At 56.7% G+C, this 20,022-nt stretch overlaps 1 protein-coding gene across 3 annotated transcripts in view; it reads left to right on the plus strand.

The window, feature by feature from the left end:
* The window catches only part of ANKS3 (ankyrin repeat and sterile alpha motif domain containing 3), a 29,830-nt gene extending 9,903 nt beyond the window's left edge, over nucleotides 1–19,927 (plus strand). For all 3 annotated transcript variants that reach the window (XM_051836161.2, XM_051836162.2, XM_051836163.2), the window contains 12 exons: nucleotides 7,339–7,474; nucleotides 12,757–12,915; nucleotides 14,584–14,718; nucleotides 15,119–15,225; nucleotides 15,401–15,565; nucleotides 16,447–16,571; nucleotides 17,766–17,907; nucleotides 18,006–18,178; nucleotides 18,609–18,694; nucleotides 19,104–19,187; nucleotides 19,401–19,489; nucleotides 19,595–19,927. In XM_051836161.2, coding sequence (XP_051692121.1) covers nucleotides 7,339–7,474; nucleotides 12,757–12,915; nucleotides 14,584–14,718; nucleotides 15,119–15,225; nucleotides 15,401–15,565; nucleotides 16,447–16,571; nucleotides 17,766–17,907; nucleotides 18,006–18,178; nucleotides 18,609–18,694; nucleotides 19,104–19,187; nucleotides 19,401–19,477 — 1,389 coding nt within the window. In that variant the 3' untranslated portion in view covers nucleotides 19,478–19,489; nucleotides 19,595–19,927. The remainder of the gene's footprint in view (nucleotides 1–7,338; nucleotides 7,475–12,756; nucleotides 12,916–14,583; nucleotides 14,719–15,118; nucleotides 15,226–15,400; nucleotides 15,566–16,446; nucleotides 16,572–17,765; nucleotides 17,908–18,005; nucleotides 18,179–18,608; nucleotides 18,695–19,103; nucleotides 19,188–19,400; nucleotides 19,490–19,594) is intronic.
* The last annotated feature ends 95 nt before the right edge of the window (nucleotides 19,928–20,022 follow it).

Genomic DNA, 20,022 nt, shown 5'->3' on the forward strand with positions numbered 1-20,022 from the left:
TTTTTTTTTTTTTTTTTTTTAAGATTTCTTTATTTAAAAGACAGAGTTACAGGGAGAAGTAGAGACAGAGAGAGGTCTTCCACCTACTGGTTCACTCCCCAAATGGCCACAACTGCCAGAGCTGAGCTGATGGGAAATCAGGAGCCAGGAGCTTCTTCTGGGCCTCCTGCGTGGGTGCAGGGGCTCAAGGACTTGGGCCGTCCTCTGCTGCTTTCCCAGGCCACAGCAGAGACCTGGATCCGAAGTGAAGCAGCTGGGACTCAAACTGGTGCCCATAGGGGTGCCGGCACTGCAGGTCAGGCCTTAACTCTCTGCGCCACAGTGCCGGCCCAATGCTCCGCTCTTGAGCCAGCCTCCTGCTTACGCTTCTGGGAAGGCAGTGGATGATGGCCCAACTGTTGAGGCCCCTGCCACCTGTGTGGGAGACCTGTGGAGTTCTGGGCACCTAGCTTTGGCCTGCTGCAGCCCTGGCCACTGTAGCCATTTGGGAAGTGAACCAGTGGTAGAAGTCTCTTTGTGTCTCTCTGTGTTGCTCCACCCTTCAAATAAAGACATATTCTGCACCTAGTAAAAATGCAGTTGGAGAAGAAAGTTCGGGGGAGCCTGCTTCCCACTCCTGACGTGAGTCCCCTGCTCACCCTGTGGGGTCTGCACACACCCGCGTGCCAGTTGCTCCCACTCTGCGGGTTGTTCTGTGTTGGCGGGTGAAGAGTTCCCTCCCACTGTTTTCATGGTGACAGGCTGTTCCCCTGTGGGGTGAGTCACGGTGTGATGGCCATCTGCAGTTAGAACTGGATCCATGCCAGCCATTTGCTATCATGCCCAGCGGTGCAGCCTTTGCACATGTCTGCACACACGCGTGACCGTATCCACTCGGTGCAGCGGGGCAGGCAGAAGACTTGGTGAAATGTAGATAGAGTGCCAGCTCGGAAGCTGCTGGAAGGTCCCCTGTGCAGCCCTGTCTGATCCCACCTGCCTGCCTCCTCCAGATGTTGGTTTGGATGTGCCTTTCCTGTCCATGACACATGCCCCGAATCCTTAAGCAACGTGTAGACTCATTTTGAGCGAGTCGGCCTGTCTGTGCCATTCAGCTGAGTGCTGGCAGCTGCAGGGGCAGCCGCTCACCCTGGCAGCCCTGTCCCTGCTCTCCCTAGCCTGTGTTTTCCCAGGGAACACTGGCTGCTTGCTCCGCTCGCTCTGCCCAGCAGGGTTGCAGTTGAGGATTCTCCCGAGTGTGGGAATGGGTGGAGAGTCGAGGTGTGCTCTCTAAGAAGGGTGCTCGGTGCTGGGCAGCTGCGTTTCACCAGCCACTGGGAGTCTGCTTTCCCCGTGTGGTCCCAGCTCGTCCCACTCCAGACAGGATCTTGCACTTCGTGGGCTGCACACCCCCCAGCTCATGGCGTTGCTGTCAGGTGACATTTCCCTGATTGTGTTAGGTTGAACCTTTAAATCTTGGTGGGCCATTTGAGTTTCTTTTTTTGTAAATAATTATTCTTTGTTTTCTTTAATTTTAAAAAATATTTATGGGGCTGGCACTGTGGCTCACTTGGTTAATCCTCCGCCTGCAGCGCTGGCATCCCATGTGGGTGCCGGGTTCTAGTCCCGGTTGCTCCTCTTCCAGTCCGGCTCTCTGATGTGGCCTTGGAGGGCAGTGGAGGATGGCCCAGGTGCTCAGGCCCCTGTACCTGCATGGGAGACCAGGAGGAGGCACCTGGCTCCTGGCTTCGGATTGGCTCAGCGCCGGCCATAGCGGCCATTTGGGGAGTGAACCAGTGGAAGGAAGACCTTTCTCTCTGTTTCTCTCTCTCACTGTCTATAACTCTACCTGTCAAATAAATAGATAAATAAAATTATTAAAAAATATTTATTTTATTTGAAAGGCAGAGTTATTGGGAGATCTGTCCACTGGTTCACTCCCCAAAGGACTGCAATGGCCAGAGCTGAGCCTATGCAAAGCCAGGATCCGGGAGCTTCTTCTGGGTCTCCCTTGTGGGTGCAGTGGCCCAAGTATTTGGGCCATTTTCTATTGCTTTTAGCAGGGAGCTGGATCAAAAGTGGAGCAGCCAGAGCTTGAGCCGGCACCCGTGTGGGATGCCGGTAGTGTAGGCAGTGGCTTTACCCGCTGTGCCATAGCACTGACCCCATATTTTCTTTACTTTTTTTTCCTTATTTGAGAGTTAGAGATATATATAGACAGACCTCCCCTTGTTGATTGACTCCTCAGATGCCCACATGACTGGGGCTGGGCCAGGTCGAAGCTGGGAACTAAGAACCCGTTCTAGGTCTCCTGTGTGGATGGCAGCCACCCAAGTACCCAAGATCGCTGCTGCCTCCCAGGGTCTGGAATCGGGAGCCGAGGTGGGACTTGGACCCTGGTTCCCTGATTGGGGATGCAGGCATCCCAAGCACAGTCTTTACTGATAAACTGTCAAACGCAGCCCAGTGATTACTCTGACTAATTCTGACATGAGCTAGGGTTCCTTAAGGCATATCAAAGGGTCAGGAGTAGACAGCTAAGAGCTCAGGACTGTAAAAAGCATAACCTCTGCTTTTGAGTTAGAGTTTGACTTTCAATAAGGCAAATGGAGGTTATAAGGGACAGGTGCACTACATATTTTCAAAAGGAAAACATGGGGAAATCAGAGGCTTGGGACTGTTTATCCACCGTGCAGATTCTGCCCTCCTTGGGCCTTGGTTTCCAGCAGGGTCTGGGATAGCAGCTTGTATCGAGGGTAAACAAATTTTATTGGATTTGTTATGGTAAAGTTTTAAAGTTTAGGACAATTTCAGCTTAAAGAAAAGCTACAAAATAGTACAAAGAATGTGTGCTTGTACCAGATTCCCCACATGTTAACCTTTCATCTCATTAAAAGAATATTTATTTGAACATCAGAGTTGAGAGAGAAAGAATCTTCCATGCAGTGGGCCACTTCCCAGAGGGCTGCCATAGCCAGGCTGGCCAGGTTGAGGCCAGGAGCCTCATCTTGTTTCCCACGTGGGCGCAGGGGCCCAAGCACCTGGGCCATCGTTCACTGCTTCTCCCAGGCCCTTAACAGGGAGCCGGACTGGAAGTGGAGCTGCCATATGAACTGGCGCCCACAGGGATGCCGGCATCCAGTGGGGAGCTTTACCCACTGTGCCATAATGTCGGGCCCCTCACCTCAGTTTCCAAATCAACTCTCAGTATTGACACATATAACATATCTGTTATCTTTTTGGAACCATTTGAAAGTGAGCTGTGGACATAATGGGCCTTCTCCCTTGAACTCTCAGTGTTTCTCCTGAACACAGAGTATTCCTTCTCACGGAGACTCATGGTTCTGACAGCTCAGAAACTCACGTGCCCTCCTCTCCAGAGCTGCAAGTAGGGAGGGAGGGGCCTGGTTAACCCCTTGCCTGTGAGCTGCTAGACTGCTCCTCTGCCCCGCGTACAGGCCCACGACAGCGCAGGCCGCCCAGTCCCCTGACGGCCCTCCAGAGCAGAGGAGGCGTGTGCCTGTGCTCTTTGCCAGGGAGGCGAGGGCTGTGGCTGCCTTCCCGGAGCCCACGGCCCGGACACACGGGGCATCTAAAGATTTATTTATTTGAAAGTCAAGAGTTAACAGAAAGGAGGAGAAAGAGATCTTGCGTCTACGAGTCCACTCCCCAGATGGCCACAATGGCCAGTGCTGGGCCAGGCTGAAGCCAGGAGCTTCGTTCAGGTCTCCCTGTGGGTGGCAGGGGCCACACATCTGGCCATCTTCTGCTACTTCTCCCAGGACATTAGCAGGGAGCTAGATTGGAAGTGGAACAGCCAGGACATGAACTGGCACCCATTTGGGATGCCGGTGTTGCGGGCGCCAGTTGTACCTGCTTTGCCGCAACACCGGCCCTCTCTGAACTTTCTGTTCCTATTTTTATATTACACTGAATGTTGAGTATGTATTTCTTCAGTAATAAGTCATGCGTGTTACAAAATAGCAAAAAAAAAAAAAATTACAGGATAAGTAAATAGAAATTCTATTTTCTCTCTTTACTCCAGGGACCTTCTTATTTTTAGTTCTATTTTATTATTTTTTACTAAAGAAAATTATATTACTGCTTTTTCCCCCTTATGTATAATTTCAAATAAATCAAAAACAGATGAAGAGCCAGCATTGTGGCACAGTGGGTTAAAGTGCCACTTGAATTGTTAGCATCCCATGGGAGTGCCAGTTTGAGTCCTGGATGCCCTGCCTCTGATCCAGCTCCCCACTACTGTGCCTGGGAAAGCAGCAGAACATGGCCCGAGTGTCTGGCTCCCCCGCCAACACTCACCCACATGGGAGACCCGGAACAATTTCCTTGTTCCTGGTTTCAGCCTGGCCCACCCCTGGTGTTTGGAACCATCTGGGACGTGAACAGCAGCTGGAAGATCTCTGTCATATCTCTTTCTTTCCCTCCCTTGCTCTGCCTTTCAAGTAAATAAGGAGTCTTTAAAAAATGCATATGTATCGTTTAAAACCCTATAGTACAGATGCTGTTGTTAAAAACGTTTGGGTTCTTGCAATTGGACTTAAGCTAGAAGTGGGCTTTGAGGCTGAAGGCTTTGCAGCCTCTAAGCAGAGCTGTGAGGAGCGTGCACTCCAGAAAGAGAAGTCGGTTGCCCTGTACACATGTCCCTGTTGGTATAGAGGGATATGCGGTGGTCACTTTCTGTGCTGGGCCCGTCTGTTGGTTGGCCATAGTTTTGCCAAACAGAGAGGAAAGTACATAGATATTAATTATACATGTGATATGCAGCTGCCTTAGGAGAGTTAGAAATAACAGGGACACCTAAACTGCTCGTCCCTCACCCAGCTGCTCCGTGCCTGGGCTTTATAGCTAGGTCTTTAAGTTGTACAGGATGCTTTGTCATCTGCGGTTTTCCCCACACAGGTGTTTTGTGCCCCTGTCCGTGCCATGGCATCCGCACTCCCGCCCCCGTCCGAGTTCATACAGAGCGAGCCCTTGTCTAATACATGCTCTCAGTTCACTGCACCCCATGTCTAGTTTTCTGGTTCCCACTGGCTAAAGGCTGCAGTAAAGACCTTCAGTTTTAGTGTGGTTCCCTATTACTTCCTTGGCTTAAAGTCCCAGTAGAGTGGCCGGGTCAAAGGGTACACACACTTGTAATGTTTTGAATTCCTTCTGTGAGGGTGCTGTTCATCTTTCTCCAGCAGGTATGACACTACATCATGGAAAATATTTTTTTATATATTTTTATTTTTTTTTATTTATTTGACAGGTAGAGTTATAGACAGTGAGAGAGACCGACAGAAAGTCTTCCTTCCATTGGTTCACCTCCCCACCACCCCCAAATGGCCGTTATGGCTGGCGCTGCGTCAATCTGAAGCCAGGAGCCAGGTTCTTCTTCCTGGTCTCCCATGTGGGTGCAGGGCCCAAGCACTTGAGCCATCCTCCACTGCCCTCCCGGGACACAGCAGAGAGCTGGACTGGAAGAGGAGCAGCCAGGACTAGAACCCGGCGCCCACATGGGATGCCAGCGCTGCAGGCGGAGGATTAACCAAGTGAGCCACAGCGCCGCCCCCATCATTGTTTTTTTTTTTTTTTTTTTTTTTTTTTTTTTTTTTTAAGATTTATTTTACTTATTTGAAAGACAGAGTTACAGAGAGAGGTAGAGACAGAAAGGTTTTCCATCCACTGGTTCATCCCCCAAATGACCGCAATGGCCAGAGCTGAGCTGATCCGAAGCTGGCAGCCAGGAGCTTCTTCTGGGTCTCCCACGCAGGTGTAGGGTCCCAAGGACTTGGGCCATCTTCTGCTATCCCAGGCCATAGCAGAGAGCTGGAGCAGAAGAGGAGCAGCCAAGACTAGAACTTGTGCCCATATGGGATGCTGGTGCTTCAGGCCAGGGCATGAACCCGCTGTGCCACAATGCCGGCCCCTTATTATGGTTTTAAAGGCAGAGTTAGAGAGAGAGAGAGACAAGGAAATCTTTCATTCGTGGTTCACTCTTCAAATGGCTGCAACTTCCAGAGCTGGACCAGACCAAAGCAAGGAGCTTTTCCCAGGTCTCCCACGTGGGTGCAGGGGCCCAAGCATTTGAGTCATCTTCCACTGCTTTCCCAGGCTCACCAGCAAGGAGCTGGACCAGAAGTGGAGCAGCCAGGATGCAAACCAGCACCCATATGGGATCCCAGCACTGCAGGCCGCGGCTTAACCTGCTATGCCACTCGCCATCCCCTTCTTTATTTAAAAAAAAAAAAAAAAAAAAGTAGAAGAGGAAAAGACACAGAGAGAGAAAGAGCTCCCATTCCCTGCTTTACTTCCAAATACCTGCAGTGTAGAGCTGGGCCAGGCTGAGCTGGGAGTGGGGATCTCAGTCCACATCTCCCACACGGGCGGCAGGGGCTGTTACTAATGCTGCCTCCCAGGGTCCACATTAGCAGAACCTGGAGTCGGAAGCCAGAGCCGGGTGTCAGATCTAGGCATTCTGATACGAGACATGGCTGTCTCAGCTGCTGGAGCAGACACCCACCCCTGAAGCTTTTCAGATGGAAAACTTACTAAATAGAAAAGTAGCCCTCTCAGCTTCTAAAGTATGCGTGGAAAACAGAGTAGACAGATTGGGGAAATCCCGTGATCTCGCCACTTAACAAGAGGAACATTTGGGGCTGGGGCTGAGTTCCTTCACACGGTTGTTTCCTGCGTTTGTCTTGCTGCCGCTGCAGCGTGCGTGCAGCTTTGTGTCTTACGGTCCTTTTTTGGATCTGACTGTCCTGACTGTCCGTGTTTACGGCAGGCATGGAGCTGGCTCTCCATCCCCCTGGAGATTTGGTTGCAGATGTGTTATGCACAGAAGTTTTCTCTGTGTTTGGGGTTGCCGCCTCAGCATAGTGTCAAGAAGAGGAGCTGTTGCTCTAACATCTAGAAGCCCACTTGAGAGCTTTGGATAACAGTAACTGAGCTCTGTCCCGGCGGCCATGGCCTCGTCACCATGATGGCTTAAAAGGCAGTTTCTCCAGCGAGCCGTCCTCTCCAGTGTTCTCTGTGGGAGACAGGAAGTAGCAGGCACAGCCAAGGTCTCTCTCCTCCCTGCCCACTGGACGACAGCCGACAGCCTGTCGCTGTGTACCTGCTGGCCTCGGCGGCTGCACTCTGGATGGGGACTGCCCCTTGCCCTCCCGGTGCCCTGTGTTTAAGGAGAGAGTAAAGCTTGTGGCCATGAAGCTAACAGGCCTGTCCTTCTTCCTCACCCAGAAGCGGGGCTTTTCTTCCTTGGGTGGGGGGTGGGCAGAGCCAGCCTGCTTGCTTGCTGCCCAGGAAGCATGGGGCTTTGAAGGGCAGGTTGCTGATTCTTCTTCTGCGGTGTCACAGGGAGTCAAACTGGACACGAGAGACCACAATGGAGCCACAGCCCGGATGCTGGCCCGACAGTATGGACACATGAAGATCGTGGCCTTGATGGACACGCACTCGCCGGTTCTGCCCAAGAGCCTCTACAGGAGCCCAGGTACCTGACTGCGCTTGCACGCTCATGGCTCTGGGTTGCCCTGAGTGGAGAGGAGCCCAGGAGAGGACCGCCCACTCTTCCTTGCTCCCACCGGCTCCTCTGGGAGCTGGGGCTGGCATCCCTGTGGGCGAGACTCGCCCCTCCCTCTGACTGCACAGTGAGTCAGGCGGAGGCTCCGGATTTAATGTGGGAGAGAATGGCAGACAGCCGTGCTGGGAGCAGGCACCGGATGCGGGTGTGGAGCCCATGGCGGGAGGGGTAAGGGAAGCATCACAGATGGTCTCTTCTGTGCTGTTCTTTGACTTCACCTGTGGTAACTGTCGCCATTTGCTTTAGTTTTATGTCCTCAAAACTTACGAAGTACTTGGGGCCCTGTCACGCACATGGGAGACTCAGATGAAGTTCCCGGCATGGGTGTGACCCAGATTGTAGCCGTTACTTACTGGGTCCGAAGTGGGGTAGCCAGGACGGGAGCTGGCACTCTGATTGGGGATGTTAGTGTTGCAAGGGCAGCCTGACCTCCGGCAGCGCAATGTCGGCTCCTCAAGGACGCTTTCCCACAGCCGCGGGGACGGCTGGACGTTTTCTTTGTACCCCTACTCATGCGGTACATTTTAGTAATATCATAACAGTGAACTACCCTTATATTTCCTTTTTAAATTCTTACTCATTTAAAAGAGTAATAGAGAGTGTGGGAGACAGAGAGAGGTCTTCAATCCTCTGGGTCATTCCCTAAATGGCTACAACATCTTGGGCTTGACCAGGCTGAAGCTAGGAACTCCATCGGGTCTCCCACGTGGGTGGCAGAGGCCTGAGTACTTGGGCCTTCTTCCACTGCTTTCTCAGGCACATTAGCAGGGAGCTGGATTGGAAGCAGAGCAGCCTAGACTTGAACCAGCACCCAGATAGGAGGCCGGAATCTGCACCACAACGCTGGCTGCGGGCCTTGCATCTTGGCATAAGATGCACTTGGTGACTTATTTTCTTAGTGTGTTTTGGGATTCCGTTTATTTCATTTTACTTAGCATTTTTGCACGGCTGTCCTTTGTGAAGTGACCCCAGGCCTGTGGCTTTCCGTGGGTCCTGTTTCCATCACCGGTCCTCCTTTCCTGTCTGTACAGCTCCGCAGGCCCTGTGGGTCTCCCTTGACACTGGTGGACCTCGTCTCTTTTGGTGGCCTGGCCCCTTGAGGAGTTTTTCTGTTTCTTCTACAGAAATTGGCCTCCTTATTCTGCGGTTTTTACTGGAATTGGTTTTGGTAAACTGTATTTTCCTAAGAAGTCATTGCACCTATAATTTCAGATTTATTTGCACAGGTCTACAAGATTTTCCCCGTCTCTTATCTCAGTAGTTAGATTCTGTTGCTTCTCCTTTTGTATGCGTATATTCCCTTTTCCATTTTAAGTTGGATAGTACTGTCTAGTGATGAAACAAAAAAACTAAAATTTTCATTTATCAGTTAGATCTGGTTTTTAGTTATCTCTTTAATTTCTGCTTCTGTTTTTCCGTTGGCTCACTTCGTTGCTGTTCTTCTAGTTTTTTGAGTTGGGAATTTAATTCATTTGCCGTCTTTGTTGGTCTTCTGTTGACCTGCTGTCTGAGGTGTGGCGCCGTGCTGGTCCCTGATGCTGGTGTGTAACAGCATCACATTTTCCTGAAGTTCTGGGATCTTCATCTTACATCTTCCTTTACACAAGAGCTGTTGGACACTGTGGGTTGTTTTTTTTTCTTTTTTAAAAAGATTTATTTATTTATTTGAAAGCCAGAGTTACACAGAGAGAGGAGGAGAGGCAGAGAGAAAGAGAGAAAGGTCTTCCATCTGCTGGTTCACTCCCCAATTGGCTGCAACGGCTGGAGCTGCGCCAATCCCAAGCCAGGAGTCGGGAACTTCTTCCGGGTCTCCCAGGCTGGTGCAGGGGCCCAAGGACTTGAGCCATCTTCTGCTTTCCCAGACCACAGCAGAGAGCTGGATCGGAAGTGAAGCAGCTGCGTCTCGAACTGGCGCCCATGTGGGATGCCAGCACTGCAGGCGGCAGCTTTACCTGCTACACCACAGCACTGGCCCTGGGGTTTGGCCCATGTTTTTTTTTTTTTTTTTTTTTTTTAAGATTTTATTGGGCTGGCACTGTAGCTTAGTAGGCTAAGCCTCTGCCTCTGATGCTGGCATCCTTTATGGACAGTGGTTCATTTCCAGGCTGCTCTTCTTCCGATCCAGCTCCCTGCTATGGCCTGGGAAAGCAGTGCTTGGGCCCCTGTACCTGCATGGGAGACCCAGAAGAAGCTCCTGGCTCCTGGCTGCAGATCGGCCCAGCTCTGGCCGTGGACGGCCATTTGGGGAGTGAACAAGCAGATGGAAGACCTCTCTGTCTCTCCCTCTTTCTGTCTGTAACTCTACCTCTCATATAAATAAATAAAATCTTAAAAAAAAAAACCAAGATTTTATTATGTTGAAAATAATTTATTAATTATTTAATTGAAAGGCAGAATTACAGAGAGAGATTGAGATCTTCCATCTGCTGTTTCACTCCCCAAATGGCCATAACAGCTAGGGCTGGGCCAGGCTGAAGCCAGGAGCCAGGAGCTTATTGTGGGTCTCCCACTTAGGTGCGAGGGCCCAAGCACTTGGACCATCGTCTGCTGCTTTCCCAGGAACATTAGCAGGGAACCGGATCAGAAGTGGAGCGGCCAGGACTTGAATCAGTGCCCCAGGGGAGGCCTGCATCACAGGCAGCAGCATAGCTCTGCTGCAGTGCCAGCCCCTGACGCTAGTTTTGTGGGTTTTGTGTTTATTTTCTAGATAGAAGGGCCTTTTGGATTTTGTGATTGATTTCTCATTTTATTATCATCATTTCTGTTTGATTATATCTGATCAGAGAAAGTTTAGAATTCTTCCACTGGATGCCTTGTCACATAATGATTAACATTTTAATTTAAAAAATTATGTTTAATTAGAAAGTTTTTTTAAAAAAATGTTTATTTGAAAGGCAGAGGCACCTTCTGTCTGCTGTTTCATTCCCCAGATGTCTGTAATAGCAAGGTCTGGACCCGCTGAAGTCAAGAGCATGGAACCCAACATGGGTCTCCACGGGGTGGCTGAGACCCAAGTACTTGAGCCGTTATTTGCTGCCTCCCAGGGTGCACAGGCGGGAAGCTGGGATTGGAAGCAGAGCCAGAATTTGAGCCAGGCACTCGGAAGTGGGACCCGGGGGTGCCAGGTGATGTCGTGACCTCTGTACACATGCCCGCCTCGTGAGCGGCATTTAGATTTTCTGAGGTCAGCAGCGTGTGGTGAGTGGATTAAGCCGCCGTTTGCAAAGCCGGCATCCCGTCTCAGGTGCTGTTTTGAGTCTGCTTCAGATTCAGCTTTCGCTACTGCACCTGAGAGGCAGTGACTGTTGGTCTGAGTGCTTGGGCCCTGCCATTCATGGGGGGTCCAGGTGGAGGCCCAGGCTCCTGGCTGCGGCCTGCTCAGCCCTGGCCGTTGTGCCATGTGGGCAGTCACCGAGTGGATGGAAGATCTGCTCTGCCTCTGTGTCTGCCTTCTCTCTGACACGTTGCCTTTGAAGTCAGTGCTTCTCCGTGCTTCAGAGGTAATATTCTGTTATCTCAGTGTAAAGTCCAGTGTGTACCTGTCAGCCTTCTGTGTTCCTGTTTGCCCCGCGGGCACTGCGGTTTCTGGTTTAGAAAGGCCGGTCCACGTTGCCTTGGCGGCGGCTGTCACTTGCTGCCTTCGTGTCCTCTGTGTCGCACTGAGCTTGTCTGCCAGTGGATCACAGCCCTGGCTTCTTGCTGCTCCATCGGCCTGGTCTGCCTCGCCCGCTCGTTCATTTTTGCCTCCTCAGATGCCCAGATTCTTGGCCTCAGCTGCCTCCTCTCTGGCCTGTCTGGGTGGAAACAGTCTGCTCTTGTGTGTGACTTTGAGCGTGCAGGAGTTGGCTGGGACAGGCAGCTCTGGACCTGGGCTCGGACCCACCTGCATCCTTGGCCGCTGTCCACTCCCCGGGACAGGCCCAGCGCAGCTCCCCTCCTGGCCACAGGCTCACCTCCCGGAAGGGATCTTAGCGAGTCCTCCTTTGTGTGCCGGTTTGTCTCATAAATGATGCCCTAGCGGCCTAGCAAGCAGTTCCTGGGTCGTGCCTTGCACACAGGAGCAAGTGTGAAAAACTGAGAAGCTCTGTTGCACACTACGGCTCAGGGAGATTTGAAACCCTCTGCGAAACAGCAGCGTGCAGCACTCCTCTCCCAAGAAGCTGTTGAGGCTGCCACTGTAGAATTGCTTAGGAATGCAGAACTGCCACTGCTGCCATGTTTTTTTTGAAGATTATCCTAAAATATTTTTTTAAAAATTTGACATGGGGAGAGAGAGGCAGAGAGCTTCATTTGCTGATTCATCCCCCAAATGTCCACAGCAGTTGGGGATGGGCCAGCTTGAAGCCAGGAGCTTGAATTCAGTCCAGTCTCTGCTGTGAGCGGAAGGTTCCCAAGCACCTGAGCCGTCACCTGCTGCCTCCCAGGCTGTGAATTAACTGGGAACTGGACTCACAGCAGAGCCAAGACCCAAACCCAAGCCCAGCATCTCTGACACAGGCCATGGGTATCCCCAACTGTCTGTTGTTTTTGTTTTGTTTTGTTTTAAGATTTATTTTATTTATTTGAAAGAGTTAGAGAGAGATCTGCTGATTCACTCCCCAAATGCCTGCAATGGCCAGAGCTGAGCCGATCTGGAGCCAGGAGCTTCCTCCAGGTCTCCCAAGTGGGTGCAAGGGACCCAAGGACTTGGGCCACCTTCTCCTGCTTTCCCAGGCCACAGCAGAAAGAAGCTGGATCGGAAGTGGAGCAGCCAGGACTTGAACCTGTGCCCATATGGGATGCTGACAGTGCAGCCAGGGCTTTATCCACTATGCTACAGCGCTGGCCCCTCCCCAAGCATCTTGACCAGTGTGCCAAACACCCAGGCTACTACCTTTTCATGAAGAAAGAGATTTTGCTTATCTCTTCATTTAGAAGAAAATTCTGACAGTAAACATTGTCGGCTTATGGAAAACCTGGGGAAGCTGGAAAGCGACAGGAGTGAGGCTCCCCCGTCCCCGTCCCCGGGGCCGCCTGAGCAGGGCAGGCCCAGTCCGGCCTCTCTCACAGGGGAGGGCCTGGCAGCCACTTGGCTTCTTCCTTTAAGAGCACCACCTGCCGTCGTCTCCTTTGTGAGGAATTTGGTTTCCTATAAGGATTTCTAAGCTTGTTTAGCACCGAACAGACTCTTGATTTTGGTGTTCGGCCTGCAGAAAGATATGAAGACCTGAGCTCTTCGGACGAGTCGTGCGCCGCTCCGCAGAGGCAGAGGCCTTGCCGAAGGAAGGGCCTCAGCATCCACGAGGGGCCGCGGGCCTTGGCCCGGATCACAGCCATCGGCCTGGGAGGCAGGGCCCCGGCGCCCCGCTACGGTGAGCAGCTCCCACTTGCAGCAGGGTGATGAAAGTGAGGGGCGCCTTCCTCCCGGGCTCCGCTCCTCGCCGTCTTCCTCTGCATTGGCTGGGGTTGGAGAGAGAACTCCGCCCTGCAGCAGCAGAGGTGCTGTGCCCCGGTTCACCCCTGCTGAGGTGGGCAGCTCACGTCCAGGCCCCCCTTCCCTGGGGCAGGTGTGGACAGGCTTCTGGTCACAGGGCAGGCCCACGCCTGCTCTCCTTCCGTGAGGGGACTGATTTGATGCCAGGCCACTCTGAGAGGGTCACTCGGAGTGCCGAAATCCTGGACTCCAGTGTGCAGGTCTGAATTTATTCTCCAGTTGTTGTCCCTGGGACTGAGTGCAGCGCTCATGGGGCGTGCAGGCTGCTGCTGCTTGTTCAGGTGGAGGTGGCTGGGTGCTCACTCTCCCCGTGTGGCCCTCCCGCGTGACCACACTGAGCTGCGTGGGCGGCTGTCCCTGCCCCGACAGGCTGGGTGGGGGGGTCGCAGGCTGGGCTCAGAGGCTGACTTTGCCCGCAAGTGCTTCCCTCCGCAGTGCCTGCTGGGTGGGAACAGCACCCCCCCACCCGGGGAGGGGGGTGGCCGAGTGCCCTTGAGCTGCGGCCTGTCTCCTCCTGGGCACGTGCTGCTGGGACCCGAGGCTGGCGTGTCGTTGCTGAGTGGCAGAGTGCCTGCCACTTGTCTCACTCCAAGGTGGCAGAGGTATCCTAGGGATGGGCTGACGAACCTCTGTAGCCACCTAAGAAACCCTTTGTTACAAATGAAGGTTTCCTTATTTGAAAGGCAGAGTGACGGGGAGAGAGAGGGAGGCAGAGAGATGTTCTGTCCACTGGTTCACTTGCCAAATGGCTGCAAGGACTGGGGCTGGTCCAGGCTGCAGCCAGGTCTCGTAGGTGGGTGCAGGGGCCCACGCACCTGGGCGTCCTCTGCACCCTTCCCAGGTGCGTTAGCAGGGAGCTGGATCAGAAGTGGAGCAGCTCAGACGCCAGTGTCCCAAGCAGTGACTTAATCCTCAATGGCCTCAATGCCAACCCCGTAGAAGTTTTTTAAATGGAATCTCATTCTCTCAACGCAGAGAGAAATCCTCCTGGTAGCTCTGAGTTGTCGCGTTTCAGGCCTCTTCCCCTCCTTCCACCTTGTGCAGTGTAAGTGTAGCGTGCGAGCCCGAGTTCTCTTTGCCAGCGGGTTACAATTGCAGGTGAGCAGCGTGTGGGGCCGCGAGGCAGGGAGGGCACACAGAAGGGCCGTGGTCCCCGCAGGCACACCGGCCGGGCTTTGCTTGGCACGGACGGAAGCAAGACCCCAGCTGTGTTCTGAGGACAGGTGTGTCCGAGAACTCGCCCCGTATTTGCTGCCGCTAATTCCTGGCCTAGCGCCTCTTTCCTTCCTGGCCAGCCTGATCTTTCTGGCTGGGGCTCACGGATGGCCTCGTTAGTCACTGTGGACCTGGTGGGGTCATCTGTCTTTGGCTCCGGACCATCTATGGGTCCACTTGAACTTGCAGCCTGCTGTAAGGGATAGGGCGTGGCTCTCCAGGTCTCCTTCCTGCCCAGATCGGGTCTTGTCCCAGGCGAGAACCCTCGCAGTACCCACTGTATCTTCACTCCTGTGTTCTTGTCCCTTCCTGTGCCACCTTCTGCCCACAGAGCAGGTGCCACCCCGGGGCTACGTCACCTTCAGCAGCAGCGAGAACCCTCTGGACGGAGAAGGCCTCTGCTACCGGGACGTCACCTCCCCCATCAACGAGCGGGACGTGGAGAGCAGCAGCAGCAGCAGCCGGGGTGTGTATGCAGCTGGCCTGGGCCTCACGCGTCCATCCCATGGAGAACGAGGCAGGGAGAGGCCCCAGTCTCGTGAGGAAAACCCAACGTGTGGTCCAAGGTCCCAGTGCAGGGGCCCGTTCCTGAGGGCTTCTGGGCAAGGTGACCTGACTCCACGCCCAAGTCGGCCCACGGTTAGGCCCACAGTGCGCTGAACACCCCTGGAGGGCTTGGGCTTTCTCAGCCTGTGCACCTGTGTCGAGGGGGGTTTGAGACAGGCACACGGAACAGCAGGGACCCCCAACTCTGGGAGCGGCCGAGCGTGAGGCAGGCCCGGCTCAGGTCCAGGGCTGTGGGGCGTGCCTGTCCCGCAGTCCCCGGGAGCTGGGCCTGCAGTCGCTGTCTGTGTTCACTGTACCAGAGGAGCAAGCCTTTGATGCCAACCTCGGGGCCGTGCGCAGCAGCAGCAGCGAGGGCTTGGTGAGAACGCCGGGACTCAGCAGCGAAGCCTCCTTGGAGAGCAATGAGGTGACGCTTCCTGTCTTCATCTTCCTCTCCCTGCCCCTTGTGTCCCGGTACTAACTGGCCAGCAGCGCGCCACGGCGGCGGCCTCTGTGTGGTGGGCAGGGGTGTGTCCTGGGGGCCGGCCGACAGGGAGCCGACGTTGGGTCCTGCTCTGCTTGAACCGGGCCTCTTCCTGCAGGATTCCGATCACGCCCAGCGAAGCTCGGCTCGAAAACAAACCAAGAGCCACGTGAAGACCAAGAGTCGCTACAGCAACAGCGACAGCCAGTCCGGGACTTGTGGGGCCGTGTGTTCCCCAGGACTGACCCCTCCGAGTGAGAGGGCCCCGTATTCAGGACCCCAGGTAGGGCATGTGTGAACCTGGCAGCCACACCCGGGGAAGGGAGAGGGCTCCCTGTGCGCTCAGCATGGGCGGGCACTGTGCGGCTGGGGATTTTCTTTCTTTTTTTTTTTTTAAGATTATTTCTTTGAAAGTCAGAGTTACACAGAGAAGGAGAGGCAGAGAGAGAGAGAGAGAGAGAGAGAGAGAGAGAGAGAGAGGTCTTCCATCCACTGGTTCACTCCCCAGTTGGCCGCAACAGCCATCGTTGCACCAATCCAAAGCCAGGAGCCAGGAGTCTCCCACGCAGGGGTAGAGGAGCCCAAGGACTTGGGCCACCTTGTACTGCTTTCCCAGGCCGTAGCAGAGAGCTGGATCGGAAGTGGAGCAGTCGGGACTTGAACTGACGCCCACATTGGATGTGGTGCTGCAGGCGGTGGCTTTACCCACTCTGCCAGCGGCTCGGGGATTTTCACGGCAGGGCTGCGTCCAGGGCTCTGGAAGGGCCCTGTCCACTGCGTTTCCTCCTCACCCTGCCACCTTGAGCTTGAGGGGGAAGACGGGCCGGCCCCCCCAGTGAGTGACAGGGCAGACAGGCTGCGCACCGGCGCTGGGCTCAGTCTCTGAGGGGCCCAGGTGTGACTCAGCAGCAGGCCACCTCCGGGCGGCGCACTCTGCTGTACACTGCCTGTGGTCCTGCTCCTGCCCGCAGGCCCTCAGGTGGGTCTGCCCGGAGCAGTTGGAAGGGAACGGCGGGGTAACAGCCTTAGAAAGTGTGTTACTCCACTAAAAGCAATAAAACAGGTGAGAAAGCAATTCTGGGACTAGAAATGGGAACTGAAATGGAAATGTCATGGGCGAGCCCGGCAGCACGCGGAGTCGGACCTGCCGCCCCTCTGCCCCAGGACCTCGCCTCGCTGCTGGAGCGGATCGGCTGCCTCAAGTACCTGCAGCTGTTTGAGGAGCAGGACGTGGACCTGCGCATCTTCCTCACGCTCACCGAGACCGACCTGAAGGAGATTGGCATCACGTGAGTTCGGGGGGCTCGGCTCCGGCTCCCCTCCCGTCCGCCAGCTGCGGCACGCTGGCCCCCGCACGCGTGCCCGCCGCTCCCGAGTGTTCCCCGCGGGGCCTCCGCGCTGGCGCCGCTGCCCGCGTGCTGCCACGTTTGCCCGCAGAACTGCGCTGAGCACCGCCCGGGGCACAGGGCTGGGTCAGCTTCCGCGGAATGGCGCGGGCGCTCGGGCCGACGCAGGTCTTTCCCTTTCAGCGCTTGGGCTTTGCCAGCACCTAGAGAGGTTCTGGTGGCGACACAGGCGCGGCCAGGGCGCCTCTCCTCAGGGCGCTGTTGGTTCCTGTGCCCTCTGCCCGCCCGGAGTCGCAGGGCGCACGGGCGCTTCCTCGGCCTCCGTGCCTTCCGTGTCTCGGACGCATTGCCGCCTTTGCCAGTTGGCGCCAGCCTGCCCCCAGGCCTTCCGCGGCGGAGTGCGAGGGCTGCTGGTGGTCACGTCGGGGCACCGCCTCGCGCCTTAGTTCCGCAGGCATGGCCGCTGCTGCCGGCCTCGGGCGGTCTGCGGACGCTCTGCCCCTGCAGCGGCGTGTTCATCTTGCGTGTTGGGGTCTTTCTCAAAAATTAAATTGGGCCCTGGGGCGGACCGTGCAGTGACGGGCAGCCCCCCCCTCCCCCTCGATGCCTGTGCTGACTCCCTCCTCCTCCGTGCATGCGGCTGCTGCTGAATGCGCAGGCCTTTCACGCCTGGTTCCTGGGGGACAAGGAAGTGGAGGAGGGGCGCTGCCCTGTAACCCCTGCAGGCCACCTCAGCTGGGCAGCGCTCCCTGCCCCTGCACAGGGACAGCACAGGCCCCACGCTGGCCCCTGTGAGCCATGGGGCCAGGGGCAGGTGGGCGGTGAGTGCTCGCTCGGCCTCAGGCGGCTGCACCCCCCCCAAGTCCCAGCCTCCATGGACGTCACAGGTCCGCAGTGTCCTGATTTTGCCAGTGCAAGTGTGGGCGGGGGGACAATGCCCAGTGCCCCTACTCCATCTCCCAGGATTCTCTGGGGCTCAGTTTGAGAGGCTCCTGAGGGCAGACCGCAGCTAGGGGCGAGGCAGGGAAGCTCTTGCCAGCCAGGCCGGGGGCGCGGCGGCAGGAGCCCCGTGTTGGCTCCCGGTGTGCAGCTGACACTGACCCGCGCTGACCCGCGCCTACTCTGGTTCACCCCCAGGCTGTTTGGACCTAAGAGGAAGATGACCTCCGCCATCGCCCGCTGGCACAGCAGCGCGCGCCCCCCCAGCGACGCTCTGGAGCTGGCCTACGCCGACCGCCTGGAGGCCGAGATGCAGGAACTGGCCATCCAGCTGCACAAAGCAAGTGGGGCCGCGCAGGAGAGGGAGGGGCTGCAAGCAGGGCGGGGCCGGGGCCGGGCGCGGGGCGGCCCCTCCCAGCCTGTGCTCTTGCCACGCAGCGCTGCGAGGAGGTGGAGGCCATGCGGGGCCAGGTGGCGCAGGAGCAGGAGCTGCGGGCCGTGGTGGAGAGCTGCCTGCTGGAGCAGGAAGGCGCCCGCAAGGACGTCCACGCCCGGCTGCAGGAGACCTGGGCCTTGGCCCGCGACGCGGCCGCCGTCCTGGACCAGCTGCGGTGAGCGGCAGGGCTTGGCCCACAGCCGGCACAGCACAGCGTCCTTCCCGCCTGGGCCCTCACGGGCAGAGTGCGCCTCCTCTCTAGTCACTCCCCCGTCTGCACTGTCCGGGGCTGCGCCAGGAGCCTGGGCTCGTTGTGCTGTCCCTGGGGGCACAGGGGCCCACTGCTGGCATCGGAAGCAGATCTGGGCTGCAGGTATCTCGAGCAGCGTCTCACCTGCCGTGCCCAGCGCCCCTCCCCACAAGCTCCCCTCCTGGCAGGGTTTGGGGGTCCACACGGGTCTCCCTTCTGCTTGCTGCGCAGCTTCCTGGGGTGCTCGCTAAGTGCACGGAGGCTGGCTGAGAGCCAGGGCCCCGCCTGACCCCCGGGAGCAGGGCTGGGGCTCTGCCGCAGGCCTCCTCACCGGCACGTGGGCTTGTGTCGGCAGAGCTTGTCAAGCTGAGCTGTCAGCCCGAGTGAAGCAGGACCAGGCCCCCGGCACGGCCACCCTGGGCCCAGCCCTCCCATCTGCGGGTAAGCGGAGCCATCGGGGTGTGGTCTGAGGGTGGGCACACAGCATCGAGTCCAAGGAGAAGGTGCCCGCGCCCCAGCCCTCCTCCCTCACCTGCTGGGGGGGGGCACAGGCTTGAGGAAGGCCCCAAGGGACTGCACCCCTCCTGTGGGGACCAGGTGGGGCCACCCAGGGCCTAGCCCTGCCGGTGCTAAGCCCCAGCCGTGTCAGCGCTTTGGACCACAAGCAGGAAGACACACTGTGACATTACAAGTCTTGGGAACTCCTGTCTTAGCCCTGAAGGTCACTCAGGTACTGGCCGTCAGGCCTGGAGTCTCCGTATCCAGGGTTGGTCTCCTGGTTGCCAGGGTTCAAGACACAGGCAGGGCTGTGGGCACACAGACCTCGGACCACCCTGGCTTCTGCCCGCAGGGTCCAAAGGCTGGCGAGCGTCCCTGCCGGACCTGAGCCTCCCAGAGCTGGCGGGAGCCCTGGAGGACCGCGTCCACGAGATGGGTGAGGCTCCCGGGGGGCCCGGCCTCCACCTTGGGCCCACGGCAGTGCCCTCCGGAAGCCGCTTTCTCTGCAGGGTGGCAGACTGCCTTGCGTGGGAAGCAAGTCTGCGTGCTTTGGAGTCAGGCCTGGCTCTGCTCAGCCCTCCCCCCGGCGCCATCTTACCCCAGCCTCCTGAGCCCCTGCCCAGCACTCAGCGTCTGGTCCCATCCTCAGGGCGCGTGCTGTGCTCGGTGACCCAGAGCCTGGAGAAGCTGCAGGCGCTGAACGGGAAGAAGTGGCGCGAGCCCTAGCCCTGAGGGCCGGTGAGTGTCCACCGGGCCCAGGCCCGCGTCTGCAGATGCTCGCCCATGGGGTGCCCGCCCCCGCCGCGCCCCCCTCCCTTCTCACCAGGGCCTCTGCCTCCTCAGAATCTGACGTCGGGTGACCAGTCCACCCTGAAGTTGTGCCAGGAGACAGCAGGCGGCCACAGCCCAGGCCACAGCGGGGCCAGAGGATCAGGCCGCTGAGTGGCTGACAGAGGCAGGATGGGGTGGTAGCCCCTGCGGCGGCAGCCCGGGCCGGCCCCGAGGCAGGACGGGACCGAGGCAGGACAGGGCTGCTCACCTAGGCCCAGAGCGGGCAGGCCCTGGGCAGGCAGCGTCTTCACCCACACAGGCGCCACGCGGAGCTCTGCCCTGATGCGGGAGCCCAGGGCCCCTGAAGGAAAGCCATCAGTTGGAAAATAAAAATTTAACATCGTTGGCGAGAGGCTCCGTTCTGGTCATGTGACACACAGTGTTAGCTGCTGGGGGTGGGGGCTCCTTCCTCCATCCCGGGCACCTTGGCTCCCCGAACC

This window comes from Oryctolagus cuniculus, chromosome 19, assembly GCF_964237555.1.
Source record: "Oryctolagus cuniculus chromosome 19, mOryCun1.1, whole genome shotgun sequence".
Taxonomy (NCBI): domain Eukaryota; kingdom Metazoa; phylum Chordata; class Mammalia; order Lagomorpha; family Leporidae; genus Oryctolagus; species Oryctolagus cuniculus.